General features: G+C 39.5%; 2 protein-coding genes across 9 annotated transcripts in view; both read right to left on the bottom strand.

The window, feature by feature from the left end:
• Positions 1-11,617, bottom strand: part of LOC135199408 (uncharacterized) — a 309,751-nt gene extending 298,134 nt beyond the window's left edge. For all 8 annotated transcript variants that reach the window (XM_064227412.1, XM_064227413.1, XM_064227419.1 and 5 more), the window contains exon 1: positions 11,481-11,617. In XM_064227412.1, the coding sequence (XP_064083482.1) occupies positions 11,481-11,503 (23 nt within the window). In that variant the 5' untranslated portion in view covers positions 11,504-11,617. The remainder of the gene's footprint in view (positions 1-11,480) is intronic.
• The window catches only part of LOC135199061 (cytoplasmic dynein 2 intermediate chain 2-like), a 37,525-nt gene continuing 23,765 nt past the window's right edge, over positions 10,037-23,796 (bottom strand). The window contains 3 exon segments of the mRNA XM_064226974.1: positions 10,037-11,667; positions 12,209-12,417; positions 13,284-13,451. Of these exon segments, the coding sequence (XP_064083044.1) occupies positions 11,538-11,667; positions 12,209-12,417; positions 13,284-13,451 (507 nt within the window). The 3' untranslated portion in view covers positions 10,037-11,537.

Raw genomic sequence — 23,796 nt, 5'->3', positions numbered from 1 at the left:
GTTTAATTTTTTATGAAATTTACAGGTTTTCAAGATTTTATGCGTACATTAGTGACATTAATTAATAATAATAATCATCATCTCTCTCTCTCTCTCTCTCTCTCTCTCTCTCTCTTACTGAGATAAGAGTATGTTTATGGTACATATATGTACTGTGTTTACTAATATTTTCAAATAATAATAATAATAATATTAAAAAATATAACTGTACAGGCGGTCCCTGGGTTACGACGGCTTCCGGCTTACGTTCCAAGGTTACGACGCTTTTTCTTAAATATTAATTGAAAAATCCGCCCTGGGTTACGACGCTTGTTCCGAGGTTACGACGCTGACGCTTCCAACGCTCCGAATTAACGACGCTTTTAAAAAACGCATACTATGATAAGAATCCTTTATAGTTTAGCACAGTATATTAATAAAAAATAAGTTTTTGGTTAGATTACAACAAAAATTTTGAAGGTTATGATGATTTTCGACACTTTTATGTCGTATTTTTGTTTTTTTTTAAATTTTTTTAGTGACGCCTCATATGCAGAACTAGTTTCCGAGAGCGAATGAATACACTAGCTTGGGATGCGAAGTTTATAAGCAGTCCAAAGCGCAAATAATGAAAAAATCATTGCTTGTTATTCCAGTATACATAATTAACAAAACTAGTTTCTGGTTAGATTACAACGCAAATTCCAAGGTTACGATGGTTTTTTATGCCTTTTAACGATACCTCACACGCAGCACTAGTTTCTGAGCGGAGGGCGCATAATTAATTTACGCTATTAAACTGTGTGGTAACCATAGTCAAGGATAAGGAACGCATTCTCAAACAGTATACATATCCTTTAATACAAAACAGCAAAATATCATTGAAACATTATTTCACTTCTAAAGAATCCATTTATACTCTACTTAGACTTGGATATAAAAACCATAGTTTCTCTCTCTCTCTCTCTCTCTCGCTCTCTCTCTCTCTCTCTCTCTCTCTCTCTCTCTCTCTGTATTTTCCAACGAAAATATCCACTAATTAGTGTATTTTGATGTTTATTTTCATGACTAAATACTTTTTATAAACATTTTTGATACAAAAAATGATTTACTCATTTTCAAATATTAATTTTTGATTAATACTGTATTAGTAAGTTTGAATAAGTTGAAATGATATCACATAATAAAAAATAATAATTCTCTCTCTCTCTCTCTCTACTACAAAGATGTATGTTTTTTCGTGTATGATAAATAAATGATTTACTATTTTCAAATAGTAATATTAATTTATACAGCAATAATATCAATTCATTAAAGAAATAATACCATAGTGATTAGTAAGATTTTAGCTTATATATTTAAAAAATTATGGAAGAATGAAGGAAATCCCAGTCTTCTTTCAGTAACCTTTCTCTAACTCCAGGTACTAAAAACTGTCAGATATATCAAGTTCTGTGACAGCCAGGAGGGGGAAGGCTGCTGTGTTGCAATCAAGTGCTCATGAAATTTCCCCCCCCCCCCCCATCTCTCTCTCTCTCTCTCATTTACTTAGACTCGAGATTTTTCATGTAGTTGTACTATTTGTTTTAAATACTTTCAAATATAATAATAATAATAATAATAATAATAATAATAATAATAATATAATATAATAATAATAATTTTAATAAAACTGTAATTACAAAATTCATATGTGATAGTATTTTAAAGAAATACAATACTAATCTATCCATGTCACTTTTAATTAAAGTTTAAACCTCTCTCTCTCTCTCTCTCTCTTCTCTCTCTCTCTCTCCTCTCTCTCTCTCTCTTGCCACACAAGATAATAATGTGTCATAGTGGTAACTCCCTCCCTCTCCTTCGCTGGAAGCGTTATAAGTATTTTTTGAGAGAACAGAGAGAGATAAACACTCTCTCTCTCTCTCTCTCTCTCTCTCTCTCTCCTCCTTTCCCCTCTCCCTCGTCTCTCTCTCTCTCATCTCTCTAACTCTTTTACCGAGATGAAAGAATTTTTATGGTACTAGTATGTAAAATGTTTATTGATAATTTCAGTTATTTATAATATAAGTAATAATAATAATAAGAATAATAATAATAATAATAATAATAATAATAATAATAAAACTGTAATTACAAAATTCATAATGGTCGTATTTTAAAGAGATGAAAATGAACCTTTCCATTTCACTTGTAAGGATAATTCCTCTTTCTTACTGAGATGAGAGAATTTTTATGGTAGATGCACGTGTTTATTATATTTTCAAAATAATAATAATAATAATAATATAATAGAAGTAGTAATAATACGATAACTAATTTCAAAAGAAAATTCTTCCCTTTGTCTTTTTCTGTATCAATTTCCCTACCTCATAACTCCAGTGACACTCGGAGCTGGGAAAGTAACAATGCCATACAATGGTCAACGAATTTAATGGTTTTATGTAATTCTCTCTCTCTCTCTTGTATTTTAATGAAAATATACAGTATTTGTGAATACACAGTGTTGCACATGAAAAAGTAAATTAGTGATAATTTTAGAGATACGGCCCTAAGAAAAATTGCAAATTAGTGAAAATTTCCCTGTGGACATGTTTTCAACAACGTCGTTCCGGCTTACGACGATTTTCGAGTTACGACGCGTCTTTAGAACGGAACCCCCGTCGTAAGGGGACTGCCTGTACTAGTAATTACAAAATTTATGTGATAGTATTTTAATTTGTATGTAATCTTCCCACACTCCTATATTTTTACCAACTATTTATTTCTTTTTATAAGGGTAATGTATTAAGCTAGCTTTTGATAGTGTAGCTGCTGTTTTGTCCTCAAGGAGTACCCTTTCAATGGCTTCTTATCCAGAGCTCCATGGTGACCAGACTAATGTCAAAGAATTCTCTCGACTGGTCTTATGGCCGGGTATGTGTCATAATGATAAACATTATAACACGAAATAGAGTATAAATGGACTCAGGATAATAGGGCACTTTCTATTATCCTCAGTGAACGCTAATACCCAGTTTTCCTACTTCGTCAAAACTCCAAGAAGAAGTGGCTATGCGCATACGCACCATCATATTGTTTGAAAACGACCAAAATCCGACCAAGACACCATTCCCTTTCTGGTCAGTCAATTAACAGAAACGGTCTCCTTTACTGGGACCAAAGTAGCTCACCAAAGAGTTCCAGCAGTCTGTCCCCTCATTTTCAAAATTATTAATCTGGTAAAGACAGATTTTCAGAGCTTTGTAGTGATTAAAAGACTAGAAATAATGGCAGAATTAAAACCATTTGCCTCGGTCATCCCAGTTTCAGAAAACTCCAGGGAATAGGCAACACTACAGCTCCCTTCTGAAGGGGAAAAACCTCTTTTATATATAGCTACACAGCAATTTAGGACCCCTATGAGAAGAATTTCTGAGGTGACAGGCTCAACAGAATTTCGTATTAGTCCACCTCTTTAGTATTACAGCCTCTACCACCTTACTGGAAGTTGCCATCAAAAGTCTTCCAAAATGTTCCATAACAATTGTTGCTGTTGTGGTTAGAAGTCTTATGAGAATCCTATAGCAAGCATCCTATGACTTGCTAAAGTGGTGCATAAAAGAGCAAATGGAAACATTAGAGGGCTCCAACTAGTCACTTCCTAATGTAACTTCATTATTACATCAAAACCTTTCTGTAAAGACCTATTGAGGAGTCTGTTGCTGTTAAAAACTTAACAAGCAAGCCCGCCAACAGAACTGTACGAGAGTACTCTCTTTTGGGATAAAGGGGAATTTAGGAAACTTCCCCTTACCCAACCCAAAAAAAAGGCGCACTTAAAAAGGTAAACCTATGTCACCCCAGAGGGTTTTTTCCTCAAAGAACAGGTAGGTGTTCAGATGGGATGATGCTTCACAAAAGGACAACAAAAACAAAGAAAATTTTTTCACAAGGTCCAAAGACCCCCTTATAGGAAGTAGAAAAGCAAGAAATGGAATGCCAATCAAGGGCAGAGGTAGAGGAAGAGGTGGGTACCAATGGGTATGGTATGGTCGGGGGTCGACTTCAATGACACCACACGCAATTGAAGTCTTCCCTTTGGGGACACAGCACTAATTTTAAACAGGCGGGAGTGGGAACAGTCTCACTTGTCCCCCTCCTGAAAAGGGGTTCTTCCAAAACCCAGGCCCCTCTTTGGAATTTTACGTGCAGAGAGTTCCTGTTAATGGGAACCATTGAGAAACATGCAAATATTTTTCAACAAGCATGTCTATCTAAGTGTCCCCAAAAAGGATTCCTCCAAACGAAGAGTGATCCTAGACCTATCAACATTAAACTAGCATGGTGTTTGCTATATTTTCCAAATAACTACCATTGCCCTAGTGCGCTCAATTGTTCTAAAAGGAACTTAGATCTGAAAGATGCATACTGGCACATCCTTGTCGTCGTTCCCTTCCATCCCTTCCTAAGGCTCTGGACAGGGACAGATATGTACAGGTTCAAAGCCATGCCCTGTGGGCTAAACATTTCCCTAAGATTTGACAAAATTAGTAATGGTAGTTCTTCGAGAAATCAGAAATACAACTATAATAGCCCAACTAGACGACTGGTCAATCTGGGGGTCCACAAGAAAAGTGTGCTTGTAAAACCTAAGAGCAGTGGTCAACTGACTACAGTCAAAAGGTTTTATGATTAAATTGGCAAAATCCCACCTCACATCCAGCAGATGCTTTCAGTAGCTGGCTGGGGAACTATGTTGGGTAACGTTTCATGGATCGTTTTCTCTCCCCATCATACTCAAAACAGAATGAGGCAAGTCCTCAAAATATGCCTTGTACAGCCCAGTTTCCAAAAGGCAATTAGAATGTATGATAGGCTTTTTGCAATTTGCATCAATAATAGAACCAATACTTGAATTAGAGCAAATGTAGGTGAAGTCGCATGCAACAAACAAGATGCGAGACCAACCTCACCAAAAGATTGAAAAAGTTGGGGAGATACTTTGGCCTTGATCCGGGAAGGAATCTCTGGCGACAGGTCACCCTGATTGCCTTGTTGACAGGTTGGGAGGAGAGTCAGGTGGCAGGGAAGTGTTCACATACTTCAAGGAATTGTCAGATCAATTTCTTTGAGTTGATGGCTATCTTTTTATCTCTCAAAAAACTCAAACCTCCAGAAGAGAGACATTTACATAGTTGATTCTAGAGGACAAGACTGCAGTGTCCTGCATTAAGAGGTCGGGATGATACTCACCTCCTCTCAATATGGTGATGTTAGCCATACTTCGATGGGGCAAGAAAGGAAGTGGTACTTCTCTGCAATTCACCTTATTGGGTGTCTCAGTGTAATAGTAGACTCACTATCAAGGAAAATGACAGCCTCAACAGAGTGGAATTGGACAACCACTCTTTCAGAAAATAGCCAACATGCTTCCACAAATGGAAGTGGACCTGTTTGCCACATATAAGTGTCACAAACTGCTAGGCAATCAACAGCAAGAGATGCCTTCCTACAAGAATAGAGCAAATGGAGGACGATATACCCTTTACTCCATAGTTCCAGATTTTGAGGATGTTGAGCAAACTCCTAACCTACAAAGGAACAGCTTACTTAATATCCCCAAACAGGTATTGGTTCCTATTACTTTAATAACGGTCAAAAAGATAAATTCCAAAACTGTAAGTTGTTTTATCCCATTTAGTAGGAGGGAAAGTAGTTTTAAGGATTCTCCTTCCTAAGCCAAGACCTTCACAAGTGGATTTTCTTAGATATTATCTATACTGTGAAAATGATTCGCCCAACATTGCTAGGTAACCAGTACAAACATTACATACTTCATATATCTGGCAATACCAGTATGTATGGAAGATGTATAGTTACACTGTATCAATAACGAGAGCCCAGTCAAAAATTTTAGGGATAAAAATTTTAAAAGTTCTTATCTCCTTTGAAGATAAGCGCCTTGCAGTTACAGCAATCATGGAATACAAGGCAGCATCAACAGAATCATTGATTTATGATTTCATGATTTGACTCAAGTACTATAGGAGTTGTCACTCCCTTCTGTGGTCCTTTGCACTACAAAGATCCACTCTAGAAGGGTTCCAGGTAGTATTAGCAAACTGGGCTCTCGTAGACAAGGACAATACATAAAGCAAAGAGCTGACAATGAATTTTTATTGTCCTCTGGCCTGTCATTCCTGGCAAAGAGTGGGGCTCCTTGTTACGGACTCCGAGATCTCAGAGACAATGTTACGGTGTCGAAATATCTTGGAAAGGGTCGACACAATGTTACGGCCTCTGAGAGAGGTCCGCATCAGGTTTGATATGAAATAAAAAAAAATATTTTTCAACACCAACAGTTGAAACTGGGATACGAATAATAGAAAGAAACCAAACACAACCAAAGGCTTTATTTACAAGCTTACTAACACAGGTAAATGCAGAATGGTATCTCCTATTTACATAAAAAGACAGAATCTTACACTGCATGAACTGGGGGAAACAGTGAGGTAATAAGAATACTTGCTAAACAGTTTGGCACTTCGAAGAGGTGGCTTCATAAAAGTAGAGCGGCAATTGCAGACGTCCTCTTGACTCCGTATTGCAGGAACTAGTCTACTTGTAAGACAGGAACTCTCCCCTTTTCTTCTCCGAAGTATGCTCAACGTAGAGACAACTCGGTCGTCCACACCGGAAGACGACTAGGCCAATATCTAACCAACTCTCGAACAACTCTTCATACTTCGTCGGTTCCTTTTTCTCGTATCTCACAGAAGATCTCTGCTGCTGCTGATCTCTCACTGATAATCTGATCTGTGGCTCTTACTAACTGGTGATCTCTCTCTTTTACTATCTCTTCCTTCTACGATCACTGCTCTCCAAAGTTCGTTCGTCGTATTTATACGGCACTCTCGGGGGGTGGGGCCTACGGCGAACGTCACCGACTCCAGGGATTTCTAGAACTTCTTAGATGAATCTAGACGAGGTATTGCATCAGAAATCGCGGCGTTTCTCACGTCCAGACGAGATCCACAACACTCCTGCCGATTCTAGAACCATCATGATGACAGGTACCTCCAACACACTGCGCTAATGCCTCCTTGCTGCCGAACTTCTTGAAAATGCATGCTCCTTTCCTTTAACTTTCTTTGCTATGAAGCAATTACCATTACACTCCTTTAAAAAGGAAATCTCCTATTTGAAGTAAACTAGGAATTAGCAGACATAACATTATACCTAGTTCATGCACTTGAAGTTAACCTAGAGGTCATGGCAGACATCCCAAAAGGTCCGTTTTTTTTTTCCTACACTCTAGCAACAATTGCCACAAACTTGAACAAATTAAACTAAACAGTGTATCAGTAGGTGGCATGGATATTCCTTCCCCCACCCCATAGGTCCTACAGCAGCAAACCACTGGTCTTCCCAACACCATATGGCGGTAGTAGCTTAATTATCGCTGGGGTGGGTTTGACAATACTGCAACCATACCCAGCATGCTGAAGTAAGTCACCACAGAACTTTTCCCTGGAAAAACATAAGTTTGCACTTAGTTTCTTGTTCTTTGTTGCCAAACCTAAAGGTATTGGGAAGAAACTAGTGGCTTGACCGTGGGCCAAAAATGTTTTTGGGTTGTTATGATTTGAATCCAAGAGCTTTTTGTCACCTGTAAATTTCTTTTTAAAGCTCCTTGAGGACGAGACGTCAACTTCGCTATCAAAAAAAGTTTTGATGTAGGTAAAACCTATTTTTGGTAGTCATTGCTGAGTCCTCAAAACCCTCCCACTTCCCTGACAAAAAGTCATGGGTTTTGGGTATGGCATCATCCTACATTGACCAACAGAAAGTAATGGCGTCTTGGACAGATTTTGGTCATATGTAAACAATATGATGGTGCATTTGCGCATAATCACTTCTTCTCGCGGTTTTGACATAGTAGGAAAACTGGGTATTAGCATTCACTGAGGATAATAGAAAGTGCCCTATTATCCTGAGTCCATTTATATACTCTATCACGTGTTATAATGTTTATCCTTACAACACATACCCGACCATAAGACCAGTTAAGAGAATTCTTTAACGTTAGTCTGGTCACCATGGAGCTCTGGGTAGACCATGGAAAAGTTACTCCTTGAGGACTCAACAGCAGCTACCAAAAATAAATTTTTCCTACGTCAAAACCTGTATTTTAAATTAAATTACAGTAACTTTAATTTCATTTAAAGTTTAGCGTAATACTTTTGGAGCATGATTAGGGTCATATTTAATTTTTAAACTCTAGAAGTAAGCAGTTATTAGCCATTTTTGAGACCGTGCCAAACTTACATGAAGATTCCCCTTGTGCGAGGGGGTCTGGAACGTAACCTCACATAAGTTCGGGGTATTACTGTAACCCCTAAATTAAAAGTGTCCTCCTATCTTAAAACCCAGATTAAAAGTGTCCTCCTATCTTAAAACCAGCAAACGAAGAATAGGTCTCATTCAGCGCTATGGAGTAAGTAATTGGTAATCCTCCTGGGAGCTAAAGGTAACATGTTCTGATCAACAAGAATAGCGCCATTCTTATTGGAGGACTTCAAAGCACCTTATCCTCTTTTGCTTTTCTGGCAGCCTTCTTAAACTTGGAAGCCTCTCTTTTCTGTAAAACATCTAGTTAAACTCTGAGAACCTTCTTAGACTTGGAGGCCTCCTTACACATTTTATTTTCTTGTCTGAATTTCCTCTTTTCATGCACACACATTCTATCCTGTAAAAGTTTTCTTCTCAAGTTAATGTAGCTCATTTTTGATCAGTTGTGCCAAGGTTAGTTCATGTAATCTTTTGTGCAATACTTCAACACCTATCATGGCAGCCTCTCAGACTTCCAAAGGCGTACTTTTCATAAATGCAACCGTAGATATTCTTATGATGAATTTAAGGACTGAATCAGGAATCATTTGCTAATAAAATTTCTGGAACAAATATCGTCCAGGTGGAAATTCATATAACTAAGTGTTTTATATTACTCATACAGTATCCACCTGATTTCAGCTAGTGTTAAATCAAAGAGGACATTTAATCATTCTTGTACGTAATTACTTTACTTCATCTTCCCACCACTGGCCAGTGGCATAAAACTGATACAGTTCCTCTCCATCTGTCTCTATCCTGAACCATTTCCCTCGCTTCCTCTAAGTTCTGGATTTCTTCTTCAAGATCTCTGACAATTAGTATGTCTATCTACCTCCTCCTTGGCCTTCCCAGCGGTCTTCTTACTATATGTACTGCTCTCAGTGCTCTCCGGGGGTCTCTATTCCCATCCATTCTCTCAACACGTCCAAACCATTTCAGCCTTCCCCTCTTCAGCCTGATACTGACTGGCATTTGCCTTAATCTTATCCTGATGTCTTCATTCCTAAGAAAATCGTCCCCTTTAATGCCAAGTATCCTCCTCAGCAGCTTCATCTCAAAAGCATCCAACCTTCTCTCCTATGTTCTGGTCAGTGCCCAGGTGGACGAACCATACATCTTGTACGTAATACAATTAATTATATTTTAGCTGCTATTACATTAAAATGGACATTTAGTCCTTCTCATGCTGTAATTCCATGAGTAAAATTCTAATTTTGATTTATTACTTTATTTGCTTTATTATCTCTGAATGCCCCCGGTTTCAGCCCATTGAGGTTCTGTTGACTTCAAATGTCAGCCTATTCCCAACATTACAGCTTTTCATGACATCGAATAACCTCTTTGATTGAAGATTTTTGGCAAAATCTGACATGTCATCTCAACTCTTTCTCTTCATCACTTTCCAAAATGTATTTAGCTTCAAAATGACACTGACACCAGCCTTTATGCCATGAAAATTAAGACCCATGTGTGCATCACAGGAAAAACATTGCAATATCTATAACTGGTCAGCATATGCTGAGAATAACGAATTTTAGGACGCTCCAAAAAATCTCAAGAGGTTAAATGCTTCGTATGAAGATAGATCCTAATGTTATCATTTAATCTCTAAAATATTTCATCACCAAAACTGAAGCAAATGTAATACCCTGCTTTTAACCATGGCTATTAAAACCAATTTGAAAAAGGCATATGTAGAGTATTCTGTTCTTTATTAGAAAAAAGAATCAATTAACACACTCTGTTACTGAATACTGTATTTATAAGATATACGTACAGTATATATCAGCATACTTTCAAAAATAGGATTATTGTAATGGAATGATATAAAATATAATTAAATTATTCATCTGTTCACAGCAAAGCCACATACAGCATACTGGCGCTCTGCAGTTATGTTTCATTCACATCTTGGTGCATTGTCAAACTGCCATCTTACATGGAATACATAAGCAGAGACTCATTTATTCAGAAGTCAGTTTAAATCATTTTTACAGATCTGCATCGACATTAAGCATTCAATTATGAAAAGGCAATGTTTACTGACAATTCTATAACTTAACAATGATGATACATCATCAAGCACCTTGCAAAGCAACGAGTCCCCTGTGAAATTCTGCCACTCCTGTCCTTCCGGTGCTTTCATTACCAGAAAAACTCCCCTCATTTCCATTCTAGTAAATCTAGGTCCTCAAATTCTTCTGGCACTCAGAAAAATTTTTGATTTCAACTTGTTTAGTGGTATATTTATAAACACTCAATGAGACCAGTACATATTATGAAGATTCAATTCTAAATTACGGACGCTTATTAAATGGTCAATGACTTTAAAAGCAGCATAGCAAAAATATATGTATACAGGTTTAAATCTATTAATGGTTCACCATGGAAGCAGACTTCAAAAATACTAAAAGCACTTGTTACCCATTGTGCGAGTAAGATTTGATTCCAACTTGTGAACTTATTCACTGACTTACTGAAAACCTTTCATTTTATTATATGAAACTGCAAAAGTGCAACAAAATACACAGTTAGGTATTAACTTGCGAAATGTTATTTGGCATTAACGTCAAATGTAGCTAAAGGATTTGGTTTCAGTTTGTGTCCCTGGGAAACACTTGTATAAATTTTCAAATCTTTGTGAGGTCCCGTCATTCAACGAACTATGCAGAATTGTGTATGCAGACTCAAATATATCTATGGCATGGCCCTGAAGTTGGATTATAAACAATTCAAAATAAATAAATAACACAAAAGACCACTTACACAGATAAGTAAAAGACCTTTATACTGTATGTATATAGTAATTTACACTTATTCTATTCATGGACCAAACCTTTCAACAGGTCTGTCATGAAAAAGCTGAAGTAAATATAAATCTTGCATTTATCTGCTAAATGCACATGAATACCCTTCAGGAACAAAATCGGTCATTCGTACCATCACAAATCCAATTTCATATGTGTATATCTGTATACATAATATATGGCACTTCAGGATATCATTAAAGTTCACGATACGTACGTTCGTACATCGAATAACGACAAACTCCCACTTTGCAAATGAGTCATTCGAAAGCTCGGCATTAAATATCAAACTACCAACTGAAAGACAATATAAATATTTACATTTTTAGGATGAAGGCATCCATAGTAAATTATTGTTTTCAATGACTGGGTCTCAATTCATTCAGTAACTGTGTCTAACAGACTGGCAAGAGCATTGTGCTCCGTGGACAAGGGAGAAACGGCGTTATCAGGAAGCTGCCAGATGGAAACTCGTCCTAATCTGTCTCCCGCGGCCAGAAGTGCTACTCTGCAAAGGGGAAAATAGTTTACTCAGTATTTCGCATTGATTTGACATTCACAAGTAAGGGTGCCTTTTGAATGATCTATGAAAAAAGTCTTAACATTTTAAAAGGCTTTTGCCAATACTTAATACTAAGATGTGCTCAGGTTAAAAACTGCATAGCTGCGGTTTCTGTTTTTGTGCAACAATCTAAAAGTTATGAAGGAAGTAATAAGTACTTCTAAACATTATTATACAAGACCCGCATCAGAATTATTTTCAAAGCTTCAGTTTACCCCACAAAGATCCAGAATAATCATGAAGCCTGAAAATATTTAAATCACATGGAAAAAAAAATTATAAAAAATATCTAGAACACTAAAACCCTATGCAGAATTCTCAAGTGTAAATCTTACTCTTTTTTACTGAAAACTTTAAAAATATTGGCAAAACTTTATGAATACAAAAACTACAAGCGAATCTTTTTAATAAACGTACCAACACGTTGAAAAAGATCTAGCACATTTAAATCAAAGATGCAGAATTCTTGAGTCTAAATCTGACTTACTCTTTCCTGTTGAACTTCAAGTAAGTGATCGATGCTGGTTTTTCTGCACCAGGCAGACTTAAAAATGGCTGACAGCTCTTCGTGCCAAAGTCGTGCAACACCACCTGTCCGGTGACCAACCCAACAGCTACGATCATTGGTCTCGAGGGTGATAATTCTGAACATGTTATAACTTCTTCGCTGTATATGACACTCACAGGTTTGTTTGGCTGTAAAAATAAAAAAGAATCATTATTTGAATGAATACAAAGCCCGTCTAGTAATTTTTTCCAAATAAAAGGTTGCTCGTAAAGACCATATTTACCCTTCTCATTAAAGTGTCTTCATTTACGTAGAAAGAGCTGACTCCATTTATGTGAATGCCATTTTCATTTATACAATTTTTCAGTTTCTCCATCAAATATTGGTCACCTACAGTATTAGCAATTTGCTTAATAAAATTTTTTGTTTGGGAATTCATTTTCCTTTCAAATTCAAATTTCTAAATTAACATCTTGACTCAAAAGATCATTTAGGCTAGGCTATACTATATGACATACAAAAGCTCTCTGCAAGTTGAAAATAAAACAATCATTATTATCATTATTATTATCATTACGTATTTAGAAGATGGGCCCTATTCTATGGAACAAGCCGACCACGGGGGCAACGCTCTTGAAATTCAAGCTTCCAAAGAATATGGTATTTATTGGAATGAAGTAACAGAAGGTATTAGGAAATACATATAGAAATCAGTTATTAAAAAAGAAAAAATAAATTAACAAATTAATAAATAAATAAATGAAATTGTAAGTAAACTATTAATATATGAGTTTTTTTGGGGTAGTAATGCATTGCATCTTTGATATGACTTTTGAGGTTTAAATGTCCCGATATCCATAAGGAGACTGTTCCACAGTCCAACGGTGAGAGGAATAAAGGACCTCTGGAACTGAGAAGTTTGACAGCGAGGCAAAACATTTACTGCATATTGGTGCTGCTTTTCAGCACATGTGGTCGGATCATTTGTGAATGTGAAAGATCTTTGTTAGAATACAACTTACGAAAAATTTAACAAAAAAAATAACAATAATACCTGTAGTATTGAGTAGAGGCGTATCTGATTGTCCGATGCTGAAGACAAGATGGCATTGTGATGGTGCTGAGAGAACTGGGACGTCAAAACTCTGCCAGTATGGGGGCTAAGGACAGACGTCACGCATCTCATTACTCTGACGTGATCGAATTCCCTTCCAGCAGGCACCTTTGTGGTATTGGAATTGCATTTGAAATATGAAATTTAGACCAAGGGATAAGTGCTGGGACCTATGAGGTCACTCAGCGCTGAACAGGAGTAAAACATCACAGATTTATGATGAATCAATTGTTAGAAGAAAGTGGAGAGTGAGATGGAAAAAGAGAATATGAACAGAGGTATAGTAAAAGAAATGAAAGGGGTTGTAGCTAGGGGCTTGAAGGGATGCTGCAAAGAATCTTAAGTAAATCCTACAGTGCACAGCATGAGGTGGACTGATGGCACTGCCCTATACAGGGATGTGTGGTATCAATATATTAGCAATATTCAATTTCCAAATTTCATTCATATGAATACAAATTGTATATTTTCATAAAAAGTATAGTACATAAATACATCAGTTGTAAGTGGTATCACTAACAAGTGCGTGCTAAGCGGAAAATGTATAAAAAAACTGTGTACTGATCTTGAGTAAATTATCTAAGAGATAAAACATAAGTTATTAACCAGAACAAAATTTTTCTTCAATTTTAAAACAAACTTCTATTTTAAAAAACCAAGCTTTGGTCAGAAAGGACAATTTTGTGTAACTTTTCATGTCAGTGTTTCAACAAAATATCACCAGACAACTAGAATAAGTTTTAGTACAATGCTTTGAAAACACTGATTGGGCAACTCCTTCAAAGATGTCAATTATCACTTATTTTCTTTAAATGACAGTTATTATTATTATTATTATTATTATTATTATTATTATTATTATTATTATTATTATTATTACTATTATTATTATTATTATTATTATTATTATTATTATTATTATTATTGTTGTTGTACTTAGGAAGCAGACCCTCTCTCAAGCATACTTTATTAAAAGTAATGGCTACTTCAGCAGCATTACACTTGTAGAGATTCTTCTCTATTTTGCGAATAGCGGCTTTTTCTGTGCTACTTAAACAGGCTAGTAGAGCGCCTATAGAGGTCATGGTCAAATACAGGGTCAAAATAGGTATATATATTTGAATTTTACAGATAAACTATGATACCATAGTCATCAAGTCATTAACGATTTTTTCTCTCTCTCTCTCTCTCTCTCTCCTCTCTCTCTCTCTCTCTCTCTCTCTCTCTCTCTCTATCTCTCTCTACTCTCAAAGCGAGCTTTCGTCTGGAGCTGCCAGATATCCTCGGGCTGGGAAGCTGAGGGTGGACTGATCTTGGTGTGGTGTCCGTCCTCCTTATATCTGTGGTTGACATCGGGAAGGCCCCTGATGCCCGTCGGTTGCACCTGCTGGAGGCGCTCCTCATCCAGCAAATAAAACCTACACTGAATATGACACAGGAAGAATTTCTCCTCCCTACGAGTATGAGAAGACCTGCCACCAACAATGACACCACCGATCACGACAACTCCACGGAAGACAACGCCCCCGAACGAGGTACTCCTGCAGCCAATGGAAAGCAAATTAGCCATGACATCTCACAGCATAGCGCAATGTCCATCAACGTTACAGTGCCGCTCAGGAGGTCCAGACGGCTGCAGGATATGCAGCATCGCAACCATCGGCTCGAAGAAGTGGGCTTGAGACCTGGCTCAGGCAACCAATGAAAACAAGACTCACCGCCACCACCCAATAGGAGACATGCATGGGGCAGACCCCCTGCTGTCAACCACAGATATAAGGAGGACGGACACCACACCAAGATCAGTCCACCCTCAGCTTCCCAGCCCGAGGATATCTGGCAGCTCCAGACGAAAGCTTGCTTTAAGAAAGATAGAGAGAGAGAGAGAGAGAGAGAGAGAGAGAGAGAGAGAGAGAAAATTGTTAATGACTTTGATGACTATGGTATCATAGTTTATCTGTAAAATTCAAATATATACACCTATTTTGACCCTGTATTTGACCATGACCTCTACAGGCGCTCTACTAGCCTGTTTAAGTAGCACGGAAAAAGCCGCTATTCGCAAAATAGAGAAGAATCTCTACAAGTGTAACGCTGCTGAAGTAGCCATTACTTTTAATAAAGTATGTTATTGTCATGATACAATAAAGTTTTATGCATACTTACCTGGCAGATATATACTTAGCTATAGACTCCATCGTCCCCGATAGAAATTCGAATTTCGCGGCACACTCTACAGGTAGGTCAGGTGATCTACCGCCCCGCCGCTGGGTGGCGGGAATAGGAACCATTCCCGTTTTCTAAGACAGATTTTCTCTTCCACCTGTCTCCTGAGGGGAGGCCGGGTGGGCCATTACTCGTATATATCTGCTTGTAGGTAAGTATGCATAAAACTTTATTGTATCATGACAATAACATTTTTATGCATTCAAATTACCTGTCAGATACTATATACTTAGCTGATTGGCACCTTTGGCGGAGGGTAAGAGACAGCTAATTTACTGAATAGACAGGAAACAACATATGTTGTAGGTAATAAAAATAAAAAACCTTGGTTCCTACCTGTGTTAGCGAAAGACTTCATGGCTACTGCCTAGGAGCCTACATCGCTTCAAGAGCCTCAGCGAGGTAGTGACCTCATGCTAAGAGTTTCTTGATGGTCTGTTACAGGGGTCTTACCCACTTACGCGACAGAACCTTAGGATCTTTGTCAATGGGGTCCTATCCACTTACATGACAAAACACCTTGCCTATTGGCATGATCATAGAGCACGACACTAATCCCGATCACCTGATCCTAATTGGGGTTAGTACTAAGATTGAAAGGAGTCATCCCCGAACATCCTTTCAAGCAACCCACAACTCAACAACAATATTACAAATAATCATTAAAAACACAAAAACAAAATTAAGGATCAGCATCTGCTCCATTTCCCAGCATAGTATCCGCTGATACATACGGTCCAAGAGAAAAACATTTTTCGTATGTTACTCTAACATACTGAATTGCACCTCCAATAAGTTGCTGCTAAAATGTTTCTCATTGACATATTCTTAGTGAAAGAAAGGGAAGTTGCCACAGCCCGGACTTCGTGAGCTTTTACTCTCAGCAGCTTTAAAGAGTTCTCTTGGCAATCCCTGTGAGCTTCGGTTATCACATTTCTGACAAAGAACGCCAGTGCGTTCTTTGACATAGGTCTTTTGGGGTTTCTTACCGAACACCAAAGACTTTGTCGACATCCCTGAAGCTGTGTCTTCTTTTTTAGATAGAACTTCAAGGTCCTGACTGGGCAAAGGGACCGATCCAACTCTCTACCTACTAGAGAAGAGAGTCCCTTGACTTCAAAACTTCTAGGCCAAGGTTTAGAAGGGTTCTCATTCTTTGCTAGGAATAGATCCTGGAAAGAAATAACAGCCGAGTCTTTTTTAAAACCCACCCGAGAGTCCAAAGCATGTAATTCACTGATCCTCTTAGCAGTTGCGAGAGCCAACAGGAATATACATTTACTAGTAAGATCTCTGAATGAGATTTTATCTGGAGGTTCGAACCTGTCCGAAATCAAGAATTTTAGGACTACGTCAAGGTTCCAACTCGGGGGAATAGAAGATCTCAATTTAGAAGTCTCGAAAGACCTGATGAGATCATGAAGATCTTTATTATTTTCCAAATTCAGTCCCCTGTTTCTAAAAACAGCTGAGAGCATGCTCTTATATCCCTTGATAGTGGATACAGCCAACTTCGACTCTTCTCTTAAGAAGAGGAGAAAATCAGCGATTTCGGTCACAGAGGTATTGGAAGAGGACAGCTTCTTTGACCTACACCATCTACGGAAAACTTCCCACTTCGATTGGTAGACCCGCAAGGTAGAGGCTCTGCGGGCTCTAGTAGTTGCAGTTGCAACTTTCTTTGAAAAGCCTCTCGCTCTGACCAGTCTTTCGATAGTCGAAAGGCAGTCAGGGAGAGACTTTGGATGTTTTTGTAGAAACCTCTCGAAGTGGGGTTGTCTGAGCAGATCTGTCCTTTTTGGTAGAGATCTGGGGAAGTCCACCGTCCATTCCAGTACCTCTGTGAACCAGTTTCGGGAAGGCCAGAAGGGAGCAATTAGAGTTAATCTTGTTCCCGTCGATGCCACAAACTTTCTTAGTACTTCCCCCAGCAATTTGAATGGGGGAAAGGCGTAGGCGTCTATGCCTGACCAGTCCATGAGGAAAGCATCGATCACCGTGGCTCTGGGATCTTCTTCTAGAGAGCAGAAGTTGTCTATCTTCCTGGAGAGGAACGTGGCAAACAGGTCGATCTGGGGTCTTCCCCAGAGGGACCACAGTTGTCTGCAGACTTCTGAGTGGAGCATCCACTCTGTCGGGAGTACTTGGTTCTTTCTGCTCAACCTGTCTGCCCTTAGGTTTTTTACACCCTGAACAAACCTTGTCCGCAGAATTATGCCCCGTTCATCTGTCCAGGTCAATAAATCTCTCGCTATTTCGTACAGTGAGAAAGAGTGAGTGCCCCCTTGATTCCGGATGTAAGCCAGAGCTGTGGTATTGTCGGAATTGACTTGAACTACCACTCCTCTGACTTCCGCTTCAAAGTATTCCAGGGCTAGATGAATAGCCAGGAGTTCCTTTGCATTGATGTGCAGTGTAGCCTGTTCCTTGGTCCAAGTACCTGCCACTTCCTTTGGGCCCAGTGTTGCTCCCCAACCTGTTTCCGAGGCATCGGAAAACAACACTCGGTGAGGGTTCCGAATCAAGAGGGACACCCCTTCGTTCTTTATAATGAGGTTAACCACCACTTCAGGTTGGGACTTTATCCCCTGTTGAATGGGAAAAAACAAGTCTGACAGGTCTCCTGTCTTTTGACTCACATTTGTTGAGATAAAACTGCAGAGGTCTGAGATTTAATCTCCCTAGGGAAATGAACTGCTCTAACGAGGAAAGGGTGCCCAGCAGACTGAGCCATTCCCTCGCCGAGGTCCGTTCTTTCCCTAAGAAGGAAGTTCGAGATTTTTTCTAAGCCTCGAGCAATTCTCTCTTGCGATGGAAACACCCGAAAACCCCGAGAATCCATCTGTATCCCCAGATAGACTATGTTCTGTCTGGGGATCAATTGTGATTTCTCGAGGTTCACGAGTAGTCCCAGAGATTTTGTCAACTCTAAAGTCTTCTCCAAGTCCTTCAAGCACTGAAGTTCCGATTTTGCTCTTATTAGCCAATCGTCTAGGTAAAGGGATATATTTATCCCTTCTAGATGTAGCCATCTCGCAACATTCGTCATTAGGGCTCTGAATTGGAATACTTTTCCCTGCATCATGAATCGAAGATATTTCTTCGATGATGGATGCAGGGGAACATGAAAGTAAGCATCCTGTAGATCTAAAGAGACCATCCAATCTCCTGGACGAAGAGCCGCAAGAACCGATTTCGATGTTTCCATAGAGAACTTTGTGTTCTCTACAAATCGGTTCAATGCGCTCACATCCAGGACCGGTCTCCACCCTCCTGAGGATTTCGGAACCAGAAAAAGACGGTTGTAGAATCCTCAGGAATGCGGATCCCGAACCAATTCGATAGCCTCCTTTTGCAACATCTGCTTCTACCAGTTGCAATAATGCTTCTTTCTTGGCAGGGTCCCTGTATTGGGCTGACAGTTCCCTCGGGATCGTTGTTAAGGGAGGACTGTCTCAAAAGGGGATCAGATATCCCTTCGTTACCACTGAAAGGGACCATCTTTCTGCCTCTCTCAGAGTCCATTCTTCGGAAAATTTCCGAAGTCTGGCCCCTACCGGTGCTTGAAGGACAGGAGTCTCATTTTGTTTTCTTGATAGGTCTGAATGAAGACCTCTCTTCTGTATTCCTCTCTTCTTAAAGGAAGGTCTGGAAGAGGAGCTCCCTCGAAAGGGCTGTTGAGGAGTACGAGTCTCTCTCTTTACAGGAACAGAAGTCCTTGATTTCTTTGCAGATTGGGCCAAGAGATCTTGCGTGGCCTTTTCCGTCAAAGAATGTGATATGTCCTTCACTAGTTGTGCAGGAAACAATTGATCCGAAAGAGGAGCATAAAGAAGAGATGACCTCTGGATAGGAGTAACTGCTTTCGTCAGAAAGGAACTAAACAAGACTCTCTTCTTCAGAATTCCAGTTCCAAAAAGCGAGGCCACCTCTCCTGATCCATCTTGAACTGCTTTGTCCATGCAGGACAGTACACTATAAAGGACTTCTGGGCTAAGAGATTCCTTCTCTTGAGTCTTCTTGGCCAACACCCCAAGGGACCAGTCTAAGAAGTTAAAGACTTCTAAGACATTAAACAATCCCTTGAGGAGATGGTCCATCTCAGAAGTCCCCCATGTGATCTTTGCCGATGACAAGGCTTGTCTCCTTGAAGAGTCCACCAGATTCGAAAAATCTGCTTCGGCAGTGGTAGGGAGAGCTAGACCCAGTGATTCGCCCGTCTCGTACCAGATTCCCTTCTTTCCTGAAAGTTTGGAAGGAGGGCAGGCAAAGACGGTCTTCCCCGCCTTCTCCTTGGATTTAAACCAATTTCCTACAAATCGAAGAGCCTTATTCATGGAAATGGTTGGTTTCATCTTAATGAAAGATGATGACTTCGAGACCTTAGTGCTTGTAAACAAAGACCTCGGAGAAGGCGGAGCAGTAGGGCTTAATGAGTCCCCAAACTCTTGAAGTAAGAGGGCTGCCAGCGTCTTATAATCTGACAAGCCTGGAGCCGTATGATCTTCCGAATCCGAAACTTCTTCCAAATCCAATTCCATTTCCGAAGAGGATTGTTTGTTTTCGATAGGAGATGAGTCTCTTGCAACATCTGCCCCACTCTCGCAAGAACGACGGCCGCCTGTGCGACAACTTGCGTCCTTACGAGAGATAGGTTGATCCTGCAACACGACATTATCCTTCTCCTGGCAAGAGCGACGGCCGCCTGTGCGACATCTTTCTCTCCTGTCAGAGGAAGGATGTCCTCTCCTATTGCTCTCAACGGAACCAACCCTATCCCTTGACAAGGGCTACGGCCGCCTTGGTGGCGGGGCACCTAGAGTCCCTGTCAGGTAAGGGCTTATCCTTCCGAAAGCTAGACAAATCCTCCTGGTTTAACTGTCTTTTGGAAGAAGTCCGTATATTCTGGCGCCTGGATGGCGCTTCTGGCTCATTGCGCCCGGCTGGCGCTTGTGGCGCATTGCGCCAGGTTGGCGCTCGTGGCTCATTGCGCCAGAATGGCGCTTCTGGCGCATCTGACGCTTCTGGCTCTTCTGGCTCATATGGATCTTCTAGCGCATCTGGCGCATTTGGCGCATTGCGCCAGGCTGGCGCTTTTGGCGCATTCTTCACACTCATCCGAGGAGAATCCGCAACTTTTATGTTAGATCCTTCTTTCCTTCCTTTAGTTCTCTTTATCGGAAGGAAAGAGTCCTTTCTTCTGGGAGTCTCCTTCGTAAAAACTCCTACTAAAGCGGAGAGCTGCTCCTGTACATTTAGTAGGATTTTTGCAGCAGCATTCTCTTTTTCCTTTCCCGATGCAGGTGAAGGAGGTCTAGAAAAGGAAGGGGACTCCGATTTGCGCTTAGGAATTAACTTGGTTTTCTTCCTTTCGCATGGAGATCCATCGGAGAAAAGCTCAGGGCTTGAATTCAACGTTGGAGCCTTCCAACTCCTTTTTAAGGGGCATGACAGTTCATCAGAGCTCCAGCCCCTTACATTAGGTGAAGAATCTGAAGACGAAAAACACTGTTTTAGGATGCTTTTTCGATAGCGATCCTTGGCAGTTCGGGTCGTCACAGAATCTGCCGAGGGGACGCCTGATCGGTGGGGATTCTCCATAACCTCCGTTAGGCTTTTGAAATTCCTTCTCCTCTGGGCCTGTGAGCTTGGAAGAGGTCTAGGCCTGGGAGCGAGATGAAGCCGATCAGACGCACCCTCCACTGCACTAGGAACACTTAAATCACTATCACTGTGCTTACCTTGTAAAGTTAGCATTTGACGTTCCATCCTTTGCAGTGCAGCTTTAAGATCTGCAATTTCTGTTGCTGGATTTGCAGTCTTAGTACAAGAGGAAGATGATACAGGTTTAGGGTTAGGTGTTAATTTAATTGACTCATTAGAACGAGACCTACTTACGCTTCTGGAGGAAGCCTTCCTAGCCCTATCCATATCCAATTTCCTTAAATAGGAATTTAAATTCTTCCATTCTTCCTCATTCAAACCTACACATTCATCACAGGTGTTAGATATAGAGCATTCATTCATTCTACACCCCTTACAAACTGTGTGAGGATCTAAAGCTTTCGGTAGCCTCACCATGCATCCCTCATTTACACACTGTCTTCTAACCGCAAAGCTAGAATCCGACATTATGAGAAAATTCCAAAAACCAAGTCCAAATAACAGTCCACGAAAGAGTATGCCAAACCAAAGATCCAATACGTCACCAAAACAACCGGCTTAGAAGATCAATAGCGATGAAAAAACACGAAAATCAAATCAGAAGGAACAACAACAATATTGATGTCCCGGCCGATAGAGAAAATCTGTCTTAGAAAACGGGAATGGTTCCTATTCCCGCCACCCAGCAGCAGGGCGGTAGATCACCTGACCTACCTGTAGAGTGTGCCGCGAAATTCTAATTTCTATCGGGGACGACGGAGTCTATAGCTAAGTATATATCTGACAGGTAAGTTGAATGCATAAAAATTATTATTATTATTATTATAAACAGGTTTAACAAGACCACTAGGCAACATTCCTAGTATCTACACTCCCCCATAAGGACTTGTTCTTAATTGAGAGAGATGGAAGGAAATCTGAGCATAGTCAGGTTGAAGAAGTTGGACAGCCAAGCAAGACAAGAGCAAAGAGAACAGATGAAAGTTACATACAGAGAGCAATGTGGATGGGGCCTACAAAGGGCAGCTCTGGAGAATAGTGCTGTCAGTGTGCCTCATGCAGTGCACTGTAGACCTTACTTAAGGTTCTTTACAGTGTCCTGTGGCCCCTAGCCGGCAACCCCTTTCATTCATCTTACTGTACCTCCATTCATATTCTCTTTCTTCATCTTACTTTCCACCCTCTCCAAAGAATTCTTTCATAGTGCAACTGCGAGGTATTCCTCCTGTAGTACCTGTAAAACCTCTCATCTCAATTTCCCTTTCAGTGCTGGAAGACCTCATAGGTCCCGGCACTTGTCCTTTGGCCTGTATTTTAACATTCCATTCCTCAGACGAAACAGGATGATAAAGTTTATCTGGACTGATTTTATAAAATCTACAAACTTCTGACAATACCAAACTAAGGTAATCATCTAGAAGGAATCTCCCAATTCCTGTTTTCACTGAGATCAAAATCTGCTCTAGTTTTTGTTATGGAACAGACCTACTGAAGGCATATTATAACTTCCCATTGAAAAACGATTGAATGATGTACCAAATACTTTAGAGTTATTTAAACATATTGTCAAGGTACAACAAACCTGGAAAATGTGTTGATCTTATTGCTACTGTGCCCTCAGCCATATTTACTGCCACAAGACCTAAATACAACATACACCAAAATTCTTATGGGAAAACTGACACGATAAGAAACTGGATGTACTATATATAAGTCTCTGCTATTATTCTTTTTGTTAGACTGACATCTATATGACTGGAGTTTTGGTCATGTGATGAAAAGGGATGACAAGCTACTCATCTGAAAGGTATTGGATATCATGGTAGCATGAAAAGGGTGGTTTTGTGTGATTAAATGTTTGATTTTCTTTCTTTTATATTTTAAAAAAATTTTTGTTTTGCTTGTGTGTATGTTGGGGTTTAGTTATCTTATTATTCTATTTTTTTTTTTTGGGGGGGGGCTTCGATAGATGGGGATGAGTAAGAGAACTTCGCTCCCTTTCACCTGGATGCCCACCATTTAAAAGCTTGCTCTGCTTTGCAGCGAGTATTATTTATAGTTCACTGTTGTGTGGTCATTAATTGGATGAATAGGCATAGGACAAAACTGGCGTTTTATCAAACATTTCTAAAGGATATATGGAAAACTCAGTATGAAAATCAGTTATGGCAACCCAGAATCTGATTTATTGTAGTTCCGGTAAGAATTAATAATACAAAACATTTCCAAGTGATTGTAGGGTGAGGTGTATTCCAAGAAACTCAAAAACATTGGGAGGAGAATCAGTGTTTGAATCAGCCTAACAGTGAAGTTGTTTACAGAATTTGATTTAAAGTAGAGGAACGGAGAAAAAGACATTTGGTTCTCAAATAAACTTTGCTAGACAAATCCCAAGTAGACTTCTTGGAAGATTTATCTTTCAAAGAATTGGATGTTTCCATTCTGAGGATTCAAATAGTGATATACATTAGGTTAGGGTTCTTTTGATAGTTGTGGGAAAATTATAGGATTGACTGATACCCATATTAGATTAAGGTTCTATCATTATTGGGGAAAACTGTAG

Source organism: Macrobrachium nipponense, chromosome 25 (assembly GCF_015104395.2).
Source record: "Macrobrachium nipponense isolate FS-2020 chromosome 25, ASM1510439v2, whole genome shotgun sequence".
Lineage (NCBI taxonomy): Eukaryota > Metazoa > Arthropoda > Malacostraca > Decapoda > Palaemonidae > Macrobrachium > Macrobrachium nipponense.
This window is presented reverse-complemented; position numbering and strand designations above follow the sequence as displayed.